General features: G+C 43.5%; 1 protein-coding gene across 1 annotated transcript in view; it reads right to left on the bottom strand.

The window, feature by feature from the left end:
• Positions 1 to 18,521, bottom strand: part of LOC146782735 (extracellular calcium-sensing receptor-like) — a 34,148-nt gene extending 15,627 nt beyond the window's left edge. The window contains exon 1 of the mRNA XM_085637217.1: positions 17,796 to 18,521. Coding sequence (XP_085493343.1) covers positions 17,796 to 18,521 — 726 coding nt within the window. The remainder of the gene's footprint in view (positions 1 to 17,795) is intronic.
• Between the last annotated feature and the right edge of the window lie 5,443 nt (positions 18,522 to 23,964).

Below are 23,964 nucleotides of genomic sequence, written 5' to 3'. Positions count from 1 at the left end.
AGAGGGCGATAATTACCTTCTCCTCATGTGTATTAGTTAGGTGTCTGTATCTTGCAGAGGGGAGTTTTCAAGTGAGTTGCTAATCCTCTATTACACACTGACATTGTCTTTGTATCTGATCTAGCCCCTTTCTGATATTCAATATGTTGTGTATTTTGTGCTTCTTTGCTATACTATCTGGCTAAGTGTCTGTAATGCTGTATTTCTCCCATTAAAGCTATATAGTGAGTTCTATGTTTTTCTCATGTCATGGCAGGTTTAGGGCCACACCATATGTATTAACCCAAATATCCTATCTCACTGGACCTGCATGGATATTTGAGGGTTTATATACTTTTTGTGTTCTTTACTCAGTGTACAAGAGCTGAATCGCATTGTCACAGATTGACTCCTGCAGTCAAGTGCAATATTGTATATAGCTTATGACTCATGGCCTCTAGTTAGTAACTCCCATTCTCTTTATATTTTTTGGGAGAGTTTAATATAACGCAAACTATACCTGAAGGTATCAAACCGCTTTACATGAGCACTAGTTGCGTAACAGATGGACACATTAGTGTTTTTTGGGGGGGATTTGTAGGCACCAGGAGATTAAGTGATCTGCCCAGAATCACAGGATGTTCAGCCTCCCTGCCGAGATTCGAACATGGTTCCCCAGATTTGAGGTTGACCGCACTAGCCATTAGGCCACATCCTCTCCCCTAATTAATCATCAATTCATAAAGACCATGTTTACCTAACATTGACACGTTGTACATTTAAAGCATATTTGATTTACACATGAATATGAAGTTCTTCATCCCTATTCAAACCCCACGGGGGGCTAGTTTTAAATCTTATAATGAGTCTCGACTCGAAACGTCTTAGTGCGAGCGTTCTATATCCTCCTCTCTCCCTTCTGGGTATAATCGCTATTCCGAAGTAGAGCATGCTTTGCCAGTTCTCTTCTGGATGTGTGTCCATATATTCTGCCATGCATATTGCATGTCTTTATTCTGGACTGCTCTGATTTGCTCCAGGATCCTTTTCATTAAAGGGCAGATGGTGATATATCATAGTCCACAGAAGTACTCAATTACATATTCTACAAACACTGGTAATTCTCTCATTGATAAATGATTTTCCTTTAAAGTCTAGGAGCTCCTTCATGTTTTTCCCAATCCTGCATGCTTTTCATCTTTCACAGAGAGTGAACCCCATCTGTTGTTGTTGTAATCAATTACTGGGTTTGCTCATGGTAAAGTGGCTCCTTACTAGCTTATTCTTTAGTGAGGGCACCTTCTGAGATGTCATAATGGGTCTAGGCCCCAATTTGTTTCCAATATCTGCGTCTTTCTGTAACACACTTCAATATTTATTGAATTTGTTTATTATGCTTTGATTTTCCTTACTGAATATTAATACCATTCTGATGGTTGCGTCTTCTTTCGTCTTATTTTTATTCTGATTCTCTCTGTTGACTAATGTTGGAGAGTATGTCAGAGATCTTGCTCGTTCCTGTCCTTGTTTAATTATGTTTTGTTTTGTTTATAGCCTCTTTGTAGGAATCTTTGTTTTGTCTCTGTGAATTTTGTTCTCCATTTCTTCATCGTTGGAGCAGTTGAGCCTCATTTTTAGCCAAAGGAATATCCTTTCAATGATTTATTGGTTGCTCCCTCACGAACCCCGGGGGTAGCCACACAGGAACGACCAAAAAGTAGGGGGGGAAATTTGTTCCTAAGTGTGTGATGGTACTACTCTCAAGAAGCTTCTGTAGAGAATTATGAGTATTACCAACCCGTTGTTTACGGGTGGGAAGGGAGGAAGACCCTTTTCTTTTAATTGCCCTCACTCCCTCTAATAGTGACATGCTTAATTCAAGGGCTCACCCCAACTCGGGTGGGCTCAACCGTGTTTCAGGGAGCACTTAGGATATTGTGCATGTGGGCGTACTATTGAAGATAAAATTCCTCACCCACTCCTAAATAAATCTTTAATAATGGGGTGGGTGGGAAGGTTACAATGTATACAAACAGGTGTTTAGGATGTGATAGTCCTATGACCTTTGCTTCTGCACCAAGCAGTTGAGCCTCATTCTTATAAATTCTCCATAGGGGATGCTTTTTTCATGAGAGAGTTGGTGTGGAGAATACTGTTTGTTGATGTTGGCTTTCGATATTGAGTGGTTTGTATTTGTTTGTCCTCCATATACACTGTTACATATAGGAATTGTTTCTCCATTTTGCTAATGTTACATGTGAAATGATGCCCACTTCACTTCGTTGTCATATAATATCTCAAAGTACTCCAACAATTCCCTTTACATTCAATTCCATATCAGGAATAGTTTGTCTATAAATCTTAACCACATTGTTGTTTTTATGGTATGTTCTTCATTACCCGCTCTCCAAGCTATGGTTTTCTACCACCTGCCCATTGTAAGGTTGGAATAGCTTGGAGAGAAGGAAACTCCCATGTCTGTCCTGCAAATGTGGGAGTATATCTGATGATTAAAAAGAAAGATGTTATTTCTTGGACACAATGTGGTCATTTCCATGAGCATTTTGGAGAGTTGCAATTCTTTGATGTTTCTCTGTTTAAAAAAATATCTGGTTGCATTCAGGGCCACTTCATGACTTATAGATCTATAAAGAGAGACTACATCAAAAGTTACAAGTAGGTATCCTTCTTTCCATCCTGTATCTGTCAATAGCCTCAGAAAATTTCTAGTGTCCTTTATATGGGAGCTTAAGGTCATCACCGTTGGTGCCAGGTAGTGTTGTTTTAGTAAAAGCTCATTTATTTTCTATGGTCATTTATTGTGAGACATTTAGAATAAGTGAGGAACTTCGATCCGAGGAAAGAGCAAAAAGAGGGAAATAGCAAACTTCCTGGACACCAATTAGAAGATGTGTGCCTTTTTCACACAAACCATCTCAATGTGCCAGGATTCTCGACTGATGCCACAGTGTAGGGTGAGGTTCCTAGATTCATGATCTATTCTGATGTCCTGTTTCTGTGGTGATATTGCAGTCTCTTATTAGATTTATCCAGTAATGTCATGTCCTGATCTGTGGCTCGAGAAGTGAATTCTCAATCTGCTGTAATGTTAGTACAATGATAGCACTGTCTCAGGTCTGGAACCTAGAGTGTTGTCACAGTCTGTGCTTTATGTCAGAGGTGATGCCACAGTCTCTGGTGCCTGAAGGGATTGTAGTCTGCACGCTGACAAATACAAGTGATACCACAGTCTTACATAAGGTTCCCAGAGTGCCAGGAATATTTTTAGTCTGAGGCCTGAAAACGAAATTGATGCCACAGACTGACATGAAATTTCAGGACACAATCTGAGGTCTGATGTCTGGTGGTGTCACCATCTCTAGTGCCTTGGGTGATGTCTTAGTATGGCATTAGGTTTCCAGTGTGAGCCCATAGTGTAGGGTCTTATCTCTGGAGTAAAGACACAGTCTGAGGTCTGGTGCTGGAATGATATATCACAATCATAAACTGAGGAACAGCCCTTTCCACGCAACCGTTACAACGCATGCAATTATATCACATGCCGTTGCAACACAAAAGGTGTGCAGCAGTGGGACAAAGGTGTCGGATTTAACTCCAACACCTTCCCTACTGTTGTACACACTGGAGTTGGAATAGAAAATTAATCTATTTCAACTTCCAGAGCTCCCCCGACAGAAAGTCGGGGTAAAGTTTTGCGTTGCAACGGCATGCGATGTAATGGCATGCGATGTAACATCACATATTCCCTTAAACTATTTTATAGACTGTGGTCTGTTGCCTTAAGAGATGTTACATTCTCTGTGGGCTGAAGTCTGGAATGGTTCCACAGTATTGTCTGCTTCCTTAAGTGATGTCACTTTTTGATGTTTTGTTTCTTGAAGTGATATTGCAGTCTAAAAGTTGATGACTTGATTGATACCACAGTCTATAAATAGAGTGTTGGAATTACACCACAGTCTGTGGCCTGCTATGTGGAATGATCTTAGGTTTGCAGAGTGAACTCGCAGTCTGAGATCTGATTAACACAGCAATGTCACCGTCTGTGGTCTAGAAGATGATATTATGTCACAGTCTTTTGAAGTTCTAACTAGAAAACAACGGCAATGTGAAATTCCTTTTGAACTTGATATTTATCTTCTTGAGATGCTGGATGTAAAACAAGGACACATTTTAAATCAAGAACTGTGAAAGACTTCGTCTGTTAGCAAAAATTCACCAGTAAGAAATGCTATTGAATGGTATACCTGTATATTCCCTGTTGACCACTGGATATCACTGTTTTTGACAGTAAGTGTCTGCTGTGTAGGGGCATTGGAGTCATAGCTTCCCACTTTTTTGTGCCTCAGGGTGCCCTGAGTGCTCAGCTGCCAGTTTATGATGTCATACTGCACAGATGGGCTTCTGCTGCCTTCCATAAAGATTGCTTTGCCATCTTTAGATTGAAGTCTGATGTTGTCAAGGTAGTGGAAAACCTGCAGAAAAACAGCAAGTACCTATATTTATCATGTGCGGGCTTACAGAGAGATACAGATGTCGAAATGAAAATAATCAACACTAGGACCCAAACAATTGGGGTTGGCAGCAGGAGAAGGTGGTGGCATTAGTAGAAAGACATGAGAACTGGGGCCACGAGAAGTGGAATGAACGAAGTTCAGCCTATGCATTGGTATTTCGCAAACTCTGTTATAAAAAAATTGGCAACCAAGAAAAATGTGCTAGTAAGGCTTGGGTCTGACACACAAAAGACTTTGCATTCTTAAAGGCAGTGAAACTGACTTTGCAATGCAAAGTCCAATTTCACTACAAAATTGCCCTGCGATTCATAATTACCATTATGTATCAAAATGCACAAATTGAGTTATTTTCAGAGTAGCATGATGAGGGAGGTGGTGAAGGAGTATTCCCCCACCACCATGACCCACAATGGTATGTACATATGTGTTAGCCCTGTCAGCCTTCGGGTGATCTTCCCTCAAATTTCTTGCCGTTCACCTCCATTTTTGCTAATCTCTTTTTCGTTGGCCATAGGACTCTTTGCGCTTTTCCATAGCTAACCAGTGCTAAAGTGCTTGTGACCAAACCTGGATCTTTAAAAGTTGGCCTGAAGGTCCTGTGTCAGCCTAGCTATGGTCAGAACTGTCTCAGTGTGATGCATCTCCTCGTAGCTTCGCTTCAGAACTGCCACAGTGCAACACATCCCAGACACCAGACCTCGCATGGCAGGCCGCAGTCTTTAAACATGGAAAAAGTGGGTACACCCAATTGGAACATTTAATTTACTTGTAAGTCACTAGGTAAATGGTACTATAGGTATCCATGGCCGGCAGCACTGTTTGTGCTACCCCCTTACACATACTTTAAAAACATTGCTAATGCAGCCTGTGTGTGCACTCATAGGCTGCCACTTTGGCCTAAACTTTCCATTTGAATATATATGGGTCACCCCTAGTGTGGTTCCTACACAGACCATAGGGCAGACTGCAGTGTATTTGAAAAGGTGGACATTATGTTTAACTTTTACATATTCTGGTAGAGAAAAACTCTTAAAATAATGTTTCCCTACTGCTAGGGATGCCTCTCCTATAGGCTAAAATTGGGTTAACTTATTACATTTAATAAGTGATAACTTTCAATTGGGATTAGATAGAAATGTTGAGCTTGGTGTCCAAAGAATTGTCATTCAAAACCCGGTTTAATGGTAAAGTCAGATCTTCAGTCACCATTATAAAAATACCACTTTTAGAAAGATGATTTACTTGGACAGACCATTTGGTTCCTGCAGACTATATCCTGAATCAGATGACTATGTGTAGCTAGCAGTTGTTTTTTGTGTATTGCTCCAAGACAGTGAAACAAAGGGGAATAGGTGTTGGCAGGATTGGCCATCTCTTACTTGATGAGGGTTTGACACTAGTCTTTTGTGACCGCAGACAAGCTGGGGCTAGGGCAGGGAGGTAGGAAATTCCAAAAACCTCTGAGGGTGGGAACCTCAAGAACCTTCTTCTACTTCAAAGTGAGCACCAGGTATAAATAGAGGACCCTCCAATCCAACTCTTCAGTACACTGCTGGACCTGTGGAAGACTCAGAAGGACTACTGGGCAGATCTTCAAGAAGGAATGGTACTCGGATGCCCTGCAGCCATGCTGCCCTACTGCCTGAGAGAAAAGGCCTGGACTTGCATCTTGAACCCAGGGCCACCAGCGTTTTTCCAAGGGCTAGTTGACTGGACTTCTGATAAGTTCCTCAAAGCCAGAAAATGCTTCAACCACCTTGGCCCCAGTACCTGGACTCTGCCTCCTGTGAGTCCTACCACCCAAATGGTGCAACCCCAAACCTGGATCTTTAAAAGTTGGCCTGAAGGTCCTGTGTCAGCCTAGCTATGGTCAGAACTGTCTCAGTGTGATGCATCTCCTCGTAGCTTCGCTTCAGAACTGCCACAGTGCAACACATCCCAGACACCAGACCTCGCATGGCAGGCCGCAGTCTCGTCAGAACTGCCTTCACCCAAAGTATACTCATCGCAGGTCTTCGCATCGCAAGTGACGATGCAGAACTTTGTATTGAAGACTCACAGCTTCTTCAGAACCATCTCTGCACTTCACGTTCTGAACGCTGGACTCAGCGTTGCAAGCCCCACATTGATGGCAATGAATGATTCTGTATCCCAGCTTCACAGCTTCCTCAGAACCATTGCTTCATGACGCATCCTAGACACGGGACCTCGCAATGCTCTACATACCAGGATTCAAGTTTCTTTGTTTCAACGGACCTAACTTGGTCCCTTTATCTGGCCAATGGCCCTTCATGGTGGCCCTGAACTTGTGACTTTGACCTGGTCTGGCATGAATAGATAAACACAGTTGGCACATTGTACTTCAAGGCACTATTTTCACTTAAATCTTTAAAATTGCATATGCCTGGTTTTGCCAAATGGATTATTGCTGTATAGTCTCAAAAATGTATTACATTTTATCTATTTTTCTAAATTGGTGTGGGATTTTTCTTGTGTTGTGTCTTTACTTTATTACTGTTTGAAGTGATGCATAAAGACTTTACACATTGCCTCTAAGTTAAGCCTCATTGCTTGTGCCAAGCTACCAGAGGGTTCAGCACAGGCTAATTTATAGTTTGCTTGTGACTTTACCCTGACAGAAATTGTGGATGTTGCTTGCATAGGGTTTCACCCCCCTGAACCAGTAGCCCAATTTCCAACATTAAGAATTGTAGCCACAAAGCATGGAATGGTTAGCACCTGCAGAAAGCAGGTCAAAAATATTACAAAAGCATAAGCTGCCAATATTTGATAGCTCACTCTGTGCTTGTGCATACTTGGACAGTGGGATGAGCAGACAGTTGTCCCATGGACCACTGTATTCACTTCCTAAATCACATTTACACTGTACCAATGACTCTTCAAGGGGCAGGAGTCACAATGCAGGACCACTGTTAATGCAAGTGCTGGGCTGGAGGTCTGTTGTGTCATGTAAGTCTTCATCACAGTATTCACTAATCTTCATAATGAATCACAAGTCGATTCCCATTCCATCAATAATAATGAGTGAGTGGCTTACTTTCTTAAAAAAAAACCTGTGCCCTCTGACAGAATGAGAAACCCTTGTGCCCCAAAGTGTGAGACAGATCCCATTGCAGTGTAAAACATTCCACTGCAACCAGCCTCTTTTTTCCCAAGGTCCCGGTTCTGGTTCAATTATGCAGTCACAAACTGACTGAATTTTAATTTAGTTTAAGGATTTAAGGTGCCTTCTGGAGACATACATGTGTCTCTAGAAGCGTTCAGTGTTTAATACTGGTGAGGTAACCCTAGTGTTTAGTGCATTTTCTGGTTAGATCGGTGTGCAGGGCCAGACTGGGAACCGAAAATGGCCCTGGCAAACTGCTTGGCGGCTCCCCTATGTGCGGCCGAGCAGTTTGCCAGGGCCGGATGCGGTCGATTTTGTTACCGGGGCCAGATATTGCCGGCCCCCGGTAACAAAAAAGGCCCCCCAGAGGCCAAAAACCAGGGAAACGCCAGGTGCCCTCTACGGCCTGTCCAGCCCTGTCGGTATGCACTCTCTTTCAAGCAGAGGAAAACAGTTGGGTAAGGTTTGAGGTAAATAGAACTAACAAAGTGCTTACAATCATGTATAGGATGGACCATTGTCATTTCAGGTAATGAAAGAGAGAAAAGGCCTAGAGATTAGCGATCCAATGCAAGAATAAACCTGGCTGTCCATACCTCGTCTCTCACTGCCAAAGTATGGCCATGCAAACAGGTCCTGTGCACCAGCTCTACAAATAAGCAATGCAAGTTAGACCAGAAGTAGGTGTAGACAGAAAAATGGGGAGTCAACCAACATGTGATATTCTCCTCTTTGCCCAAAGGTAGCCCTAAGGACAAACACAATGCTCCATTAAAAAAGAAGAGATGAAGGAAAGAACACTGAACAATGTCAAACACTCACCCCCAAGTGAAGAGATCTGGTCGTAAATCCTTAATTTTTTTGCTCACCATGCCTCTCCAGTTTGGACCCAGCCATATGCAAATCATTCTTGAACCTGCTTCCCTAAACAATGTATTTAGGCCCAGAAAGACTAATGGAAGGGATCATTGATGGGATCATAGCTAAATATTTGTAAGATTCGAGCTTGATGCGATATGGTTTTACTATGTATGAGCATTGCCAGTCTTTCACCGGCTTCCCTTAAGGAGCTGTCACACTCCATTATCCCTTCCTTGCAAAGTCTTCTCTTGGTGAGGTGATGCTCTCAAAGATGGGGGAGCAAGAGGCACATTGGTGTTCAATGTTGGTAGCAGTGACATTCCAAGAAGCAAAGCAAGAGGTTTGGCAGGTTATGATGTGAGAGATTGTCTGACTTCAATTGAGCTCAACAGAGAAGGAGCTGAGGTGTGAAAAGTCTGCCGTCATTGCCTCTTTGGGAGTCCTACTTCAGTGGATTTTCCTGGAGACATAGCAATTTTGACTTCCATTGTGAACCGGATTCTGGATTAAAAAATGTACAGCTCTTTGTATCCAGCCCTCAAGTACAGATTGGTTAATGTTTTGCAAAGCATAGGAAAGAAACAGAATTAGTTGGATTGGAACCAGATTCTTCCATAAGCATAACTATAGATATCCCCCTCTCACCTATCAGAGGAGTCACCCTTTATGGACATCTCCTGTGTGCATGCCTCTTTAGTGCAGCTATTCTCATGCTTCACAGTTCCTTGCACCCTGATATCAAGTTATGGGAAATAGTAGACATTCAGTTTGATTCTGCTTCTTGGATACAGGTGCTTGGGCAGCACACATCCCACTTCAACTATGGATCCCTACCTAGCTTCACCTTATTTGCTCAATGTTCATGTGTTGTCATCTGGAGCACTTTATAGTGGGTATACAATTTGCATCATGCAATTATTATTCACACAGCTTTTGGTGACGTTACATTCAGTGTCTCGATTTCTGCCCCAGTCCACCTCTCCAGTTCCAATCTCTGATCTACTAAACATGGGTATTTTTTCTCTGCTGATACTAGCAATCCTTTTGCTAAACTGTTTTCCATCTTCCCAAAGCAGTGCATGCACTTGAACCTTTTCCTTCCCACAGTCTTGAACAAAACTCTTCTTCTATTCTGATGATGCCTGAGGTTGATCCATCTCCCTCTTCCACAGATAGGCATTCCAGTGACACACCCTCTACACCAACGTAAAAGCAGCTCCAGTCTTAAACACATTGCTAGACATAGCAATCACTTCACAGGATGGCTGGGATGAGAGCTAGTTCCAAATGCATATGGTTTCCTTGACCTTGAGAAACCTTTATCTCACATGCGATAAAATCAGCAGAGACTCAATCTTCCTTCTAGTATTGTAAGAAGACCTTGTCAGTGTGACTAATAATGTTGGCAGATGTCTCACTCTAGTTTAGCGGTCTTCATCAATTTGGCCCCCTGTGTCACAGGACAATTGTATTCCCTAAGTCTCTGTACAATCATAGTTCCTGTTGCCTTGAGAAGGGTCCGATTTTCCATAACAGAGGGCTCGGCACCTCTAGAAAAAGACTTGACGATTTTGTATTACAAATTGAAGCATTTCTTGAGGCAGCCAGAGAGATAAAATTCATGGGCAAATATGCATTCGCTCAATGATACTGGGAGTGAGATAGATTGGGGCATACACTAGCATCTCTGCTCAGGCCTAACTGGCCAGCTTGTCATATCACCCACATACAGAAATCTGAAGGCTGTGACCTGCACACACCTGATGCCATTGTAGACATGTTTGCTGCATTCTATAGAGATTTGTTCACCTCCAAATTGCAGGTTGATGCCCCTACTATTCACACCCACCTAGAGAGGGCTACATTGGCATGTTGTGGCTCAAGGAATGAACTGCACTGAATCAAACATCACAGTAGAAGAGATAAAGTCTGTGATTTGGCAGCTTAAGAATGAGAGTGCTCCTGGTAGTGATGGCCTCCCTGCTGAATTTTATACAGAATTTGCTAATAAGTAACTCTCTTTTTTGCTTCTGGCTTTCTACGAGGAGGCATATGTGGCAGGAACACTCCCACAGTCCATGAGGGAGGCGCATTATATAATGCTTCTTAAGCCTGGCAAGCCCCTGGAGGGATGTGATTCGTATTGCCCTCTTTCCATTATAAATGTAGGCAGTACGATTTTAGTTAAAATACTGGCAAACAGATTGCTGCCCCTTATGACACACCTGGTACGACCAGATCAATCTGGTTTTTTACAAGGGCTCTCCACCGCTAATAACCTTAGACCATTGTTTGCTCTCATGCATCAACTGGACTCTAGTTTCAAAGTTGTGGCTGCATTTTTTTATGCTGCAAAGGCATTTGAAACAGTAGAATGGCCCATTCTCCTGGGGGTGCTGATTAGGATGGGACTGGGTGGGACAGTGACAAGATAAGTTCAGCTCCTCTACACTGACTCCTAGTCTGGGTCAATGGAGTGATATCCACCACTTTTTTTTTACTATTAGAGGCACACATTAGGGCTGCCCCTCTTCCTCCTAATATTTGCCCTGACAATGGAGCCCCTGGCATGTCTCCTTCAGGGAATTCAATTGTAAACATGGGATTCATCTGGGCAATTAGTATTCACTATTATCCATGTATGCAGATGATGCTTTCCTGGTGGTGCGGGATCCTGGCATTTAGCTGGGCCCCGATTATAGGTGAGTTATACAAATTGATCGCCGGGCAGGCTTTCAAATTAACTAGTCTAAGTCCACTCTAGTCCCACTCATGAGAGCTACCACTCAGTCCTCCTTGTCATACCCCCCACAGTGGCAGACGGGACCGGTCCACTGCTTAGGCATCCTATAACTTGTAGATCCACAGATGGTCCTCTAGAAAATTATGGGACGTATGTTGAGGGGCTACGTGCATGAGTAGAACGTTGGATCTTATTCCCACTGTCTTTGACGGGCAGATAGACCTGATGAAAATAATAATACTGCCTAAGCTGCTCTATATGTTTCAGAAAATGCCTGTGCCATTGAGCAAGTCCTTTTTTAACCAGTTGAACTCGCTTATGACTCGATTGGCCTTGACGGGCTAGAATCCTCGTCTCAGCTGGAGTCGGTTATGTCTGCCATATGATAGGGATGGTTTTGCAGCCTAGGTTCAATTTATGCACCACTGGATTCATAATTGGCGACATGGCCCACACCTTACTCTGGAAAATGTACACATACAACCACTTCCTATACAGGAAGACCCCTATTTTCGGTTTGCTAAACCAGTGCAGGAGATCCACACAGTGAGATTCATGGACTGATCTCCTCAAGAAACATATAACTACATTGGGAGACCTATTAGAGAATCATTAATTTAAACAGTGTGGGGAGTACTTGGAGAACAAAGAGCACGCACTCATAAACACCATTACATATGGCACGCTTTATCATGCTGCCCGTAGCCTTTATCAAACATTTTCTAAGGAACCACAGGAATGGTTGGTAATGCTCCTCCTTTTGTCCACTCCACGCCCCATTAAATTTATCTTGCACTTGTGCTCCGTGCTTATGTCCCTGATAGACGGGAAATCACCTCAAATGTGGATATATTGCTGTCAGCAGACTGCAGAGGTCTTCCCCAACCGTAGATATCGGCTAATCCACTATAAGTTCCTGCAGCGGGCTAACACTGCTAATACTGAGGACACTAGGGATAAAAGATGTAGTGTATGGGCTGCAGATTTCCTTCATTTAGCATGGAACTGTCTGGGCATTGCTACATTCTGGGACCAAGTCTTGCAAGCTGTGGAGACCAAGACTCAACTTGGAATCTGGCTCTCTGTTGACACAGTGCAATTAGGTCATGCTAAAAATATTCCTAAAACCTTTCAAAAGCTCATCTCACCTGCGATTGTATTGGGTAAACGTAGGGTTGCCATGATATGTGGGGTCTGGGGGTCCCCCAAATTTCAGGATTGGTTAAGGATATGACTTTATATGAAGAATGTTTGGAAACTTTGCTACTCTTTCCAGAGCTTCAAGACCTGATGACTTCTGCTGAATGAGGGACATGTCTTTGTACTCAATTTGTGGAATTGGGGAATCGCCTTTAGTGATTTGATGCTTTTCTCAATCATGAGTGTTTTCCAAGGGAATGTTGCTTACGAATGGTTGATTCATGTGTTTTGCAGACTTTTTTCCATTTCGGCTCTGATGAGCTGCTGCATATTTGATTGCCTGTCATGTACGCTGTATTATCTATAATGTTTAACTGCTCAAGTCTAATTCCAGAAAGCACCTATATCTGGCTCTTGCACGGGAAAAATGTAGGGCTATCTGTTTGATAAGGACAATTTATTGATTTGTTTTGGCTCAGCGTGTGGCTTGATGCTTTTTTCTAAAGCTTGTTCTGTTTTTTTTTCCTTCCTTTCAACAGTTTGTCTGGCACTAATAACTAGGAAGCTGGTGTCCCCACGTTTGTTTGCTCAGAGATGGGGGACCTCTCCACCCTCAATTGTCAAAATGTTAGTCTCTTTCACCTTTTATATGCAGTTTCCACATGCCTCATTATGTAAACCAAGGTGCAGTGGCTTCGGCCAGGTGAGGCCCCCTTTGTGTTTAACATGTGTGTGAGCAATATGCAAATTGGTTTAGGAAGAATAAATACTACCTAGAATGTGTGTGCAAGGGAGATTTTTCACAACCACTGCTGGTGCACTGTCATTACTGTTCTATCAGCTGATCAAGTGCAACTGAATGTCTGTAAGCATGGTGTTTGCAAGATGGAGGGTGAATGTTGTCCACAGAGGACAAGTAAGACAGCTCACCACCATTCTCCTTCGTTTCCAGTTGTTGGTGTTTCATGCCTGGCTCAAAGGTTGACTTCCGGGGCAGGCCTTTTGTATCCAGGTGCACATAGTCAGCAGCTTCTGCAATGTATTCTGGCATAAGGCGTGGCATGCCCTTCCCAGCACCCAGTTCAGGGGGGAATCCCTTAACCACCCGATTAGCTCTATTGTATGTTTTGTGGAATGCACTGACTCTGGAAGTGAGCTGCTGCTCTCCAGCCGCGACCTTAAGCATGGTCTGGAACCTCTTCCTCCAGCTTTCTAAAGACCTGGAGGACCCCTATCCTGCGTGTCTCACAATAGGAGTTACAGACGGAAGTCTGACTTGCAGGGAATTAAAAAAAATTACCCCAGCCTTTGTTTTCTACCAAAACATTTTTACCAGGTGTAACATGGCAGATCTGGGAGCAAATTTACAAACTCATATTGCCACTGGATTATCACTTTTTTTTACCCTACGGTGGCACTGTGTGCTGGCCCATATTTACAAGGCCACGCAAAGCCACTTTGCTTGGCTTTACACGGCATTGTAAATATGGGCCTATTTCATGCAACAAAGGTGCGTGTCATGGGTGTTGCTATGGGTGTTCCCATGTGACCCCATGGACTTTTGACACTGCCCCGGACTTACAAGGATTCGTAAATCTGAGGCAATGACAAAAACTAACGCCTTTCCAGGGGAGGCATTAAAGTGGTGCAACAAGAAGAAATACTTCAATTTCTCGTTTTTTGCTCTTTCTATGTGTACTGTGCAGCACACATATAAGGAACAAAATGAATACAGCACCCATAGAAGGAGCAAAATGCCATTAATGATTGTTTTTGTGCAGGAAGGTGTCCCTACCTCCACACACACAATCACCCCTGCAATAGACACCCTTGCACCATGGATCAAGGTGCTAGGGTGCCACGCATCCCACTTCAACTTTGGATCCCTACCTAGCTGCACCTCATTTTCTCAGTGTTCATGTGTTGTCATCGGGAGTACTTTATTGTGAGTATAAGATTTGCATCATGTAGTGATTCTTCACGCAGCTTTTGGTGAGGCTACTGTCATTGCCCTGATTTCTGCCCCAGTCTACCTCTCTAGTTCCAAACTCTGATCTACTAAATATGGTGCATGGGTTCCTGAATTGGTGCATGCCTGATGTTCGTGCACCGGCGCAGGGGAGAGGACAGTGTTGCACCAAATTCTTGTAAATACGCAGCATCCCTGTGTTTTTTTAATGATGCAGCTCAGCGCAGGAAAAGTGTTTGTGGCACCGCACTGTGTCATTTATTTGTATATATGCCCCAAAGCCTTTGGATAATGGCCATTAACACCAAATTACCTACAGAAATGAGTGTGGTAACATCAATTTCTGGGAACTGCCTAGTTCCGAAGGGGTTACCCTGCATTTCCAAGGTAATTCTGCATTCCAAAATGACTTATTGCTGTGGTCTGAATTACTCACTAATCAAGCTCTGCCTGCCTGCCTTACCTTCATGGGAGCCCCCACCAGACCAAGACATCCGGAAACAGTCATTCTAGCAAAACCTTTGCTATGCTGCTGTCTTTTCGTTTTCCGAATTATTCTGGGGTTTGTTATGATTTAACCTCTTCAGTGCCCATGACGAGATAGTCTCGTCATGGAGCACGGTTGCGCTGTGCCCATGACGAGACTATCTCGTCATGAACCCCTCACGCTAATGTAACGCCGGGCACAGGGCGGGGAAAGGGCGGGGCACTGAAGGGGTTAATGAGCTCAAATATCCTTTAATGCATAGAAATCTAAGGAACCCATTTTATCACTGTATTCTGTTACATTTCTTTTTCATTATGCCTGTCTGATTTTTACTGTTTTACTCTGATTTTTTATATTTATAATTTGATGTATTTTTACGCTGTTGTGATCTAGCAGCCCCAGCTGGACATGCACACCTTTATTTCGACAGTAATGATTGTGTTGTACTACACCTGCACTCAGTGGCATATCGCAAAATGATGGGCCCCACTACAGAATGTGAAGAGGAGCCACTCAGGGGCTCATTTATGAAGAAGTCACGCAGTGCAGCTAAGCAAGTCACCTGGTTGCTCTGCACTGCGTGACGGGAAACAGCACGAATGCTCAGGGGCAGATTTACAAGAAAGTGACGCATCTGTACACATGCGTCACTTTCCCTGCGCTACCCTTAGAAACCCATGCGCCACCATAGATGCGCCGTATTTACAATACGGCGCACTATGGCGCAAGGATTGGCAGATGTGTCAGTAATTCTGACTCATCTGTTGGCGATAAAGTCACGCATTGCTGGAGTCGTGTCGCAAGCACGACGCAACTCCAGCAATGCGTGTTTAGGCTTATTCCCACTACACTGTGTCACTACTTAAGCTGTAAGGTTTTGACGCAGTGGCGTCCTAAAAGTGGCGCAGTGAAATCTTGTAGATTTCACTGAGTCACTTTTACGAGGCCTTCCTGCGTGGGAACGCCCACCCTGCATACATTATACCTGACGCAGGTATAATGGGATGCAGGGCTTTACAACGTGACACATCTCCCTAGATGCGTCACGTTGTAAATAGGCAGCATTGTTTGCACCGCTGTTGCGTAAAAAAAGTGACGGAACTGCAGCGCAAAAGTCACGCAAGGGGCTTGTAAATCTGCCCCTCAGTATTTATGACAATACGGAGCATTCCTGTCCTTTCCCATGAGCTGCTGCCTGTATGGTACCGCTTCCTTCACAAAAATAATCCTGGGAACCATATTCTTCTTTTTATCTTTGCTGGAAAATGCACCAAACTTAGAAGGAGGAAGAACCAAGGAAAAATTTAGATATTTCTCCTTGTTACGTAACTTTTTGGTGTATTCCTGGGCCAAAAACCATAGGAGTTGTGAGGGAACACCCACGCAGGTCCATGGAATGCCTTTCCAGGGCAGAGTAACGCAACGCAATGCAACGCTTTGTGTTGCATTGCCTCACTCCAGTGGCTTTGCATGGCTTCATAAATCAGATTTAAGGTTTGCGTTGCATGTGTACCGTCTTGCTTGGTGCAAACGCAACACAAACATCCTCATAAATAAGCCCCTAAGTGTCCCATATTTCACAGGTATTAATTAACTTGTGGCTGAATGGGGGGCCCCTGAAATGTTGAGGGACCTCTGTGCCGCTGGGTCTGCAGGGGCTGCACTACTTCCATTGTTCTTGGCCTTAACGTCTCATACTACTTAGAGAGTGAAGGAGGCATAGGGGTTCAGGTTTCCCCCACATGCCATGCACTTAGAGCCGCTGTTTGATAGTCCTTGGCTGCCTCTGTGCTGCAGGGGTTGGGATAAAGCCTGACCCGAACTAGCAGATGATCTTGCCTAACTCATGTCTCATTAAATCCAGGAAGATGCTCTGGAGATTCCTCTAGAGGATTCTTTGCCTACATGCCCAATGCAGAGTAAAAGAATGAACATGTACTCAATCGCCCCTATCAGCATGATGGGTGAATGACGTCCTCTAGCTGGTGGCTGAGGTTTAGGCCACATTTTTAAAAAGTGATGTATGAAAATGTGCAGGTGCTTTCAGTGACTGAAAAGGTTTTTCAGATTTCTCTTTGCCAGTCCCACCTATTTCCATCCCTACCTCCACTCAGTATCAGAATGTTTGTTTAATGGAGTTCTGCTCTCTCCCATTAACCAACTTGTCTTGCTGCGTTGCATGAACCTTTAGTAAAGCTGCCCCATGTGTGCGCACTCTCAGACTCAAGGACTCCTTTACACATTCCAATTTGCTTCCCTCAAAGATGGTTTTCCATATCTATGGTGGGTACCAGATATTTCCAGTACAAAGTTCTGTCATACATGGCCTGGGATCAGCATCCAGGGGTTTCATCATGGGGGTGGCCGCGGTGGCAGCTTCTGAGACCAAAGGAAATGACTACCTACCCATATCTGAATGACCGACTGGTGAGTGCTTGCAACCTACTGGTGAATGTGGAGAAATATTCTGTGGTTCAGACTCAGAGGCGAGGCGTGGCCTTGGGATTGGCCACTTATTTCAAGGATACTTTTCTTAAACAAAGTCCAATGCTGTGTAAGAGTAGTTTGGACTCTGTCTATGGCCAGACATGAAATGACCATTGAGGAAGAGGGATATCAACTACCAGTACAGGGATCCTAACAGTGCATAATTTATATTAAAACATTAATGCAGTTGGTGTGCCATGCATAAACTTTCCAATGTGCCTCTGCTTTTTTTCTCTAGTTCATCCTGAAATGTAGTCCTTCCAAACTCAGATGTAATTCTGGTTGCATTGTTGTGTCAGGAGGCACTGTGGCTAAAGAGGTTTTCAGAGGAAAACACAGATATGACAATGTAGGAATGTTTGGGTACAATATTTATATCATTTTCATAGTATAAAAAAAATAAAGAACTTGAACTGCCACATTTTGAGGGAAAAAAGGACTATCCATACATTGTATGCAGAGCTCACCTGCCAGGGTTGTACATTTAGGATATTCGCACAAGTCCCCTGATGGAAGGGGCCTTGCTCCTGTCTGCAGGAACTTAGATCTTGCAAGGCCATTGCCAGTGCATATGCTGCATTGTAGGAGTTGTAGGTGATCCGTAAATTGGTGTCATCGAAGATCCTAGGAAGTCCACTCAGTGTTTCGGTGCCTGTGCACATTCGAGAGTTGTTCACCCACAAGGAAGCCTCTGATGCTTTTGGGTCGACCCACTTGCACCCGAACACTTCTTCCCAAAACATTCTGATAAACATGTCATCTGGAGATGTTTCCGGATTGAGGCTGGTAAGATATTCTTGGAAGCCTGACATTTCTCCATGGTGGACGGCAAAGCCAACTGTGCCGGTTAGGAGCTCTCTGTACTTTTCCACCGAAAACAAGGCAGATGTTGACCAGCCCTCACTGGCGAGCCACACCTTCCGGGTGACATTCTGCCATGCTAACTCATTCAGCAGTGGTGCCAAACCTGTGTCAAGAGCGAAGATGACAACTGCATCAGCAGTGGAGGTTTTAATGACTTGAACAATGTGTAAGGCATTCCTGTCTGCTTGGTTGAGGATAATGTTCTCAGAGAAGGCAATACAAGCACCAGAATTGAGGAGTTCCTGCTTAACAACCTGAATGCCCTGTTGGCCATAGTCATTGTCATCAGCCACGAGACCCACCCAGGTCCAACCAAAGTGCAACACCATCTTGGCCAGTCCACGTGACTGGAAGTCATCACTGGGGATGGTCCGGAAAAAAGAAGGGAATTGAATCCTGTCACTCAGGAGGGCATTTGTTGACAAATAACTGATCTGGCCAAAACAAAAAATAGTTCATGTTTATTACGTTATAAGTTCAGCAAAACACATGCATATAATGTCTATGCTCAAATTCTTTAACTCATTGACTATTAATTAACATCCAGATTTTAAAAATGTCAAAAGCTAAGTCTCAGATACCAGACGTGCAGAGTACTTTTGACTTTCGCCTGAAAAGTGAGATCAGCATAGACCTTCAGATCAGAATGTGTGGTAAGTTTTGAGGGTGTTGATTCAATTGTATAGAGTTTGAGTGGGGATTTGAGGCCAGATTAATGTATGGGCTGTGTGGTCACCGACGCTACGCTATGCAATGGTATGCAACAGTAAGTAATGCATTCAATGGCTTCAGTCAACTTTTGAGTGCATCGAAGGTTGATGCAAGCACAACGCAAAGTGGAAGGATGTTGTATCTGCAAAACTCTTGAAAATGAATGCAAGGATGGAGCGGCAGTGCGATTACACAGCAGTCATCCTTGGAAGTCCATGCAAATCCAGACCAACTGAAGTCCACCGAATCAGTGTATCCTTGATTTACATGCAATACTCCTGGAAAATGAAAACAAAGGCAAAAGTAGGACAAAGGGATTTTGTGTGGGTTTCCCATGCCTCATACGTTTGACGTGCATGAAGCCCGGGCCGTTGTGTGCCTGAATACAGTGGTACTGGAAGGTGTGCTGCAAGTGCATCTTACCACAGACCCCGATTTCTCATCACAACGCTAAATCATGCTTAGACTTACACGAACACAACTTTACTAGAGTTTGCACGGCAGATGACATCATCATCATGCGATGCGTTGTAAATAGAAGGTAACACACTTTCCTCCTACGCGTGCAGCGCAGCACAGCACTGCAGGTTTTTCCACAGCATTGTGTCGCATGATTCTTCTCAACTGTGGGAGATGCCTCCTATCGTGTATCAAAGCGTGATCCTTTTTGGTCTCTCTGACTCTACGTTCCGTAAAAGTCCAGGTAGTACAATGCATACAGTCAATATTAACATTATCATACGATAAAAGTGCTATATCACCTGGGGCATCCGCAGGAGACCCAGGACTCGTGCTATCAGCATGGAGTTGGACGACCCTCCATCCCCAACGATGCCAGCCAATGGCGGGTGGTGCAGGCAGCGATAGTTGGGAACGGGTTCCTTCTGCCCCGCCAACAGCCAGAAGGTGCCCTGCAGTGCCCGCTGGCGCATCATGCAGGAGTCATAGATCCAGAAGCCCAGGGTGACGTTGGGCAGGAGGTCCGGGCTCTTGTTAATCTCCTCGATGGCGAAGGTCATGGCCCGAAGCCACTGGTAGTTCTGTGCACTGAATCTGGAATATAGAGTGGGAGGAGTCAGGCAGACATGGCCCTAACATGGTGGCCAAGAAAGAGAAGCTTGGATGCAGCCAAAAAAACAGCGAATGCGAAATATACACTAAAATAGTTCATGCCTGTTGAATTAATATGCATTTTTATTTCAATGTATTTAGTTCTAGGAAGCATCCATTAAAACAAGCATTGGCAAATCCAATAAGTCTGTCCTGTGGAACCTACTGGCTTTACCAATGGTTGTAGCCATTCGGAAAAAAGCATTGGCAAAGCCAATATGTCTGTCCTTTGGGACCTATTGGCTTTGCCAATGGTTGCAGCCACTTGGCACAGCATGGACATTTGTGATTCTGCACCTGAGGCATTTTCTGCATAATTAGCAATTTACCTCTCTTGCAACATACTGTGCTGGCTACAGCTTAATTTGAGAATTTCTACAGAGAAAACTGTCTCTAGCTCAAATGGATACAATGTTACTAAAAAACAAAAAGTGCCACACATGGTGTTATTGTGGCAAATGCTTTGCGAAGCTAAGTAGGTCACCTTTCAGTTGATGGTTGATTTATTTAGGGTTAAATTGGTATTTATGAGGTGAAACATTTGACAAAACAGGAATATATTGTGTTAAAATGACAAAATAGCTAATATAGGTACAGAGTGTGCAGCTTCACACTGAATATTTTGCCATTTCATGGCACTAATAGAGTTCACCCTGGTGCATAATTTGGGGTTGCATTGCCACTTAATTGCAAATGCCACTGTTAGCACACCAATGAGCCAAAACCCTTTTCAGGATTTTGTTTTCCTGGTGAGAATGGGTGATGTCTCATAAACCAAATCCTGCATTATTTATCTGGAAGGAAGCATGAATCAGCATTTTTTAGACCGGTACTTCAGTGACACATTAGCTCACATGCAAATAATGTCATTTCTTCCTGCGGTTTTCCAACCTCAGATTGCATGCTATTTCAAAATGTCTTCTCTATATATCTAAACCCTGCATGAAAAACCGAGTTTTAACTTAATCTTTCAATTACCGCCTTTCCTTCTTCTTTCGAATGACCCTGTCTTTACTCTCCATCCTCTGTACGCCCCCCTGTCGCTGAGCACAGCCCAGTTTAAGTCTATGCATGTTAGCCTGAGACTTTATTACTGTTCTCTTGCTAATGGCCCACACCTCATTTCGAAGTTCACAGCCTCCCTTTCTTTTAAAGGCATATCCCTGCACCTTAACAATACCTAATCTCCCTCATCTCAGTCACCAACCACCTGCATGAACTCCCCAACCCCCCACTAATGATCACCCCAAACTCCTCACAATGCAATTCTAACAGAAGGAATCTAGTGTAAATGCAAATGTTTCCTTCAGGTCGCACGACTGACCCCAATAACCAATAATGAGCAAGAACTACTGGACCAACCTCGAACCTTGGGTTCTGGAGCAGGGTGCTGCCCGGCGTAAAGTGATTTAATGCACCGTCAGGGTTAGGAAGTGCAATATAGGTACAATTACAATACAATAAAGATACAGACAAAGGTATGAGTACAAAGATAGGAGCAATCAATATGCTCACCCTTCTGTACTCATATTTACCGGAAAGTATAAATTGCACTCTCTTCGGCTTTGCACTGGGTTTTTACTAGTGTTAACAGTGAGCACAAAATATGTAAAATAAGAAACTTTGCAAACCTGGAGCAAACAGTGTTTGCATACCTTATTACTTATTTATTTCAAAGTGGTACATTTGGTACAAAATACTGCGAGCCCCTGGTGCAAATGTTATTGACACTTGTGTCTTTTTGCACTATTATCGGGTAGGCGTAAACAAAGCAGCAGTAGTAAATAGTGTTGGTGCTGGACTGATGCGTTTATTTAGGCTACTCTTAACATGACCCGGAAGCAGATCTCAGTCAAGAATCTCTTCTATGAGGCCTTTCTTTTAAAAAAAGACCTTTTGGTATGGGTTGTATTATAAGACAATAAAGCACAAAGATGAAACTCGACATTATTTTTTCAAGCGCATCGTGCATGGTAAGGACGTACAAGCTTGAGAAGTTATTTCTCGCTAAAATAGTTCATTTGTTTTTTTAGCTTCAAAGAATTAGTGAATGTCGCTAAATTTCCCGAGATTTTAATTAATAAGTGAATCAAAAACTTTTAAGAAAATAGGTCTTTGCAGGACAAATAGAACAAAGTAAATAGCTTGTACTGTGAGAGTTTAACTTTGCATGCAGGAGAAGTTGGGCGAAGTGCACCAACTGCAAATCTGTATGAGAGTGAAAGTTAAGAATTTCATAGAGCGCATACCGTTTCGTCCATGTCTAGTTTATACGTCATTCCAACATGGAAGAACCCAAGGTAACCAAATGCAGTTGTCGACCGAGCTCCAAACAAACATGCTGAGGATGCAAAGATCCATTTTGCATCAAATGATCTTCTCCTGGGGACAATATCAAGCCAATCAGGTGAGCGATGGTGAAATGCACTTTTATTTCTTCCTCAGTCCAACGCACAGTGCAAATGCCAAAGTGTGAAAAATAACGCGCAAGGAGGCGGTGGAAAGCAGCCTCGCAGGCCGACCTTTCAGCCACGTGTGACCTTCCTCAAGGTCATTCATTGCTGATTCAAGACTGATGCATCCTGAACACTTTTCGCTGGCCTGATGTTTAGAGATGAGTTACTGGATGGAGGTTGAAGCAGTGATGTGCTGCATTAATTGTGATAAGCATCACTGAACCACCAGCATCCTACCTCCCATAGGTAACAGGGAGAAACTGATGGTCGCATCTTTCTTTCATGTGTGATCTTTTTAATACTTGTTCACATCTCACCTTAGTTTATTATAGAGAAAACATCAGCTGCATATTGACGGCCAGATTTCGAGTTTGTTAGATAATGTATAACTTTCCAAGTTTATAGAGGAAATTAACGCGGCCGTTTCCACGCATGCATTACAACGCATGTGTGGTTACAACGAAAAGCTTTACCACGCATACCTTTACTACGAGATTCGTAGTAAAGGCATGTGTGCTAAAGTTAAAAGGAAAAAAAGGGGGATTGGTGGGTCTCCCCCCCCCAAAAAAAAGCGTGGGATTAAAAAAGAGGGCTTGAGGGGGCACCCCCAAAATAAAATATAAAAAAAAAACCACCTGTTTCCATCATTTAAAGGAAAGAGATGTGGAGGCAAAGGGCGTCGTAAGGGGAATTGGAAGGACACTTCCGCTTCCTCTTAACGACGTGCAACGTCACCAAGGAAGATCGAGGAGAGGTAAGGGGGATTGGGGGGGTGGTGTTGCACAGGGGTAAATTTAAAGGGTACATTTTTAGTGTGATATCCTTTAACATGAAAATGTCATTAACATGCATAATTTAAAAAAGAAAATCGTTGTAAAAGTATGCGTGTAAAAGGCATTTTCGTGGTAAAGGATATGCGTGGTGATGGCATTCCCGTTGTAACGCATGCGTGGCAAAGGCAAGCGTTACAACAGAATGCATTGTAAAGTCATACAACCGCAGATTCTCTTCCTGATTTAGCTTTTTATCTAAAAAGGGTTTGGTTTCTCTTTAAACACCACGTTAAATCAGTGTTCCAATATCAAGTATAAATGCTTGTTTCTGCCTCTTCTAATTTATATTGCCATTTATGGAAAGTCAAGGACCAGAAATCCCGCCTTTGCACTCCACAATCTCACACCCTGTTCCTTGCACATACATTACTGAAGGGTCGTTTTGTAAAACATTCACATAGGTAACTCATTTCTTACGCTTGGCAGATGATGGGGGCAGGCTTTTCTGTGAAGGGTGCAGGCAGGACTTCTGGATAGACCCGGTCAGCGTGGATGGGGAAGATGCCACCAATCAGGACATCCCCAGCGCTCGTGCTTCCTGTCACGCTGGGTACTTGGAGCCGACACGTGTCATCTGATGGTTGGCCAACAAAAGTAGGCATCAGGCAGGAAACAATGATGCAGAGAGGCAGAGCCCTGGCCTGAAGAAGGCTCCTTTCCAT

The sequence above is a fragment of the Triturus cristatus genome, chromosome 12 (genome assembly GCF_964204655.1).
Source record: "Triturus cristatus chromosome 12, aTriCri1.1, whole genome shotgun sequence".
NCBI classification, from domain to species: Eukaryota; Metazoa; Chordata; class Amphibia; order Caudata; family Salamandridae; genus Triturus; species Triturus cristatus.
The sequence above is the reverse complement of the archived record's forward strand: the minus strand, read 5'-3'. Positions and strand labels throughout refer to the sequence as shown.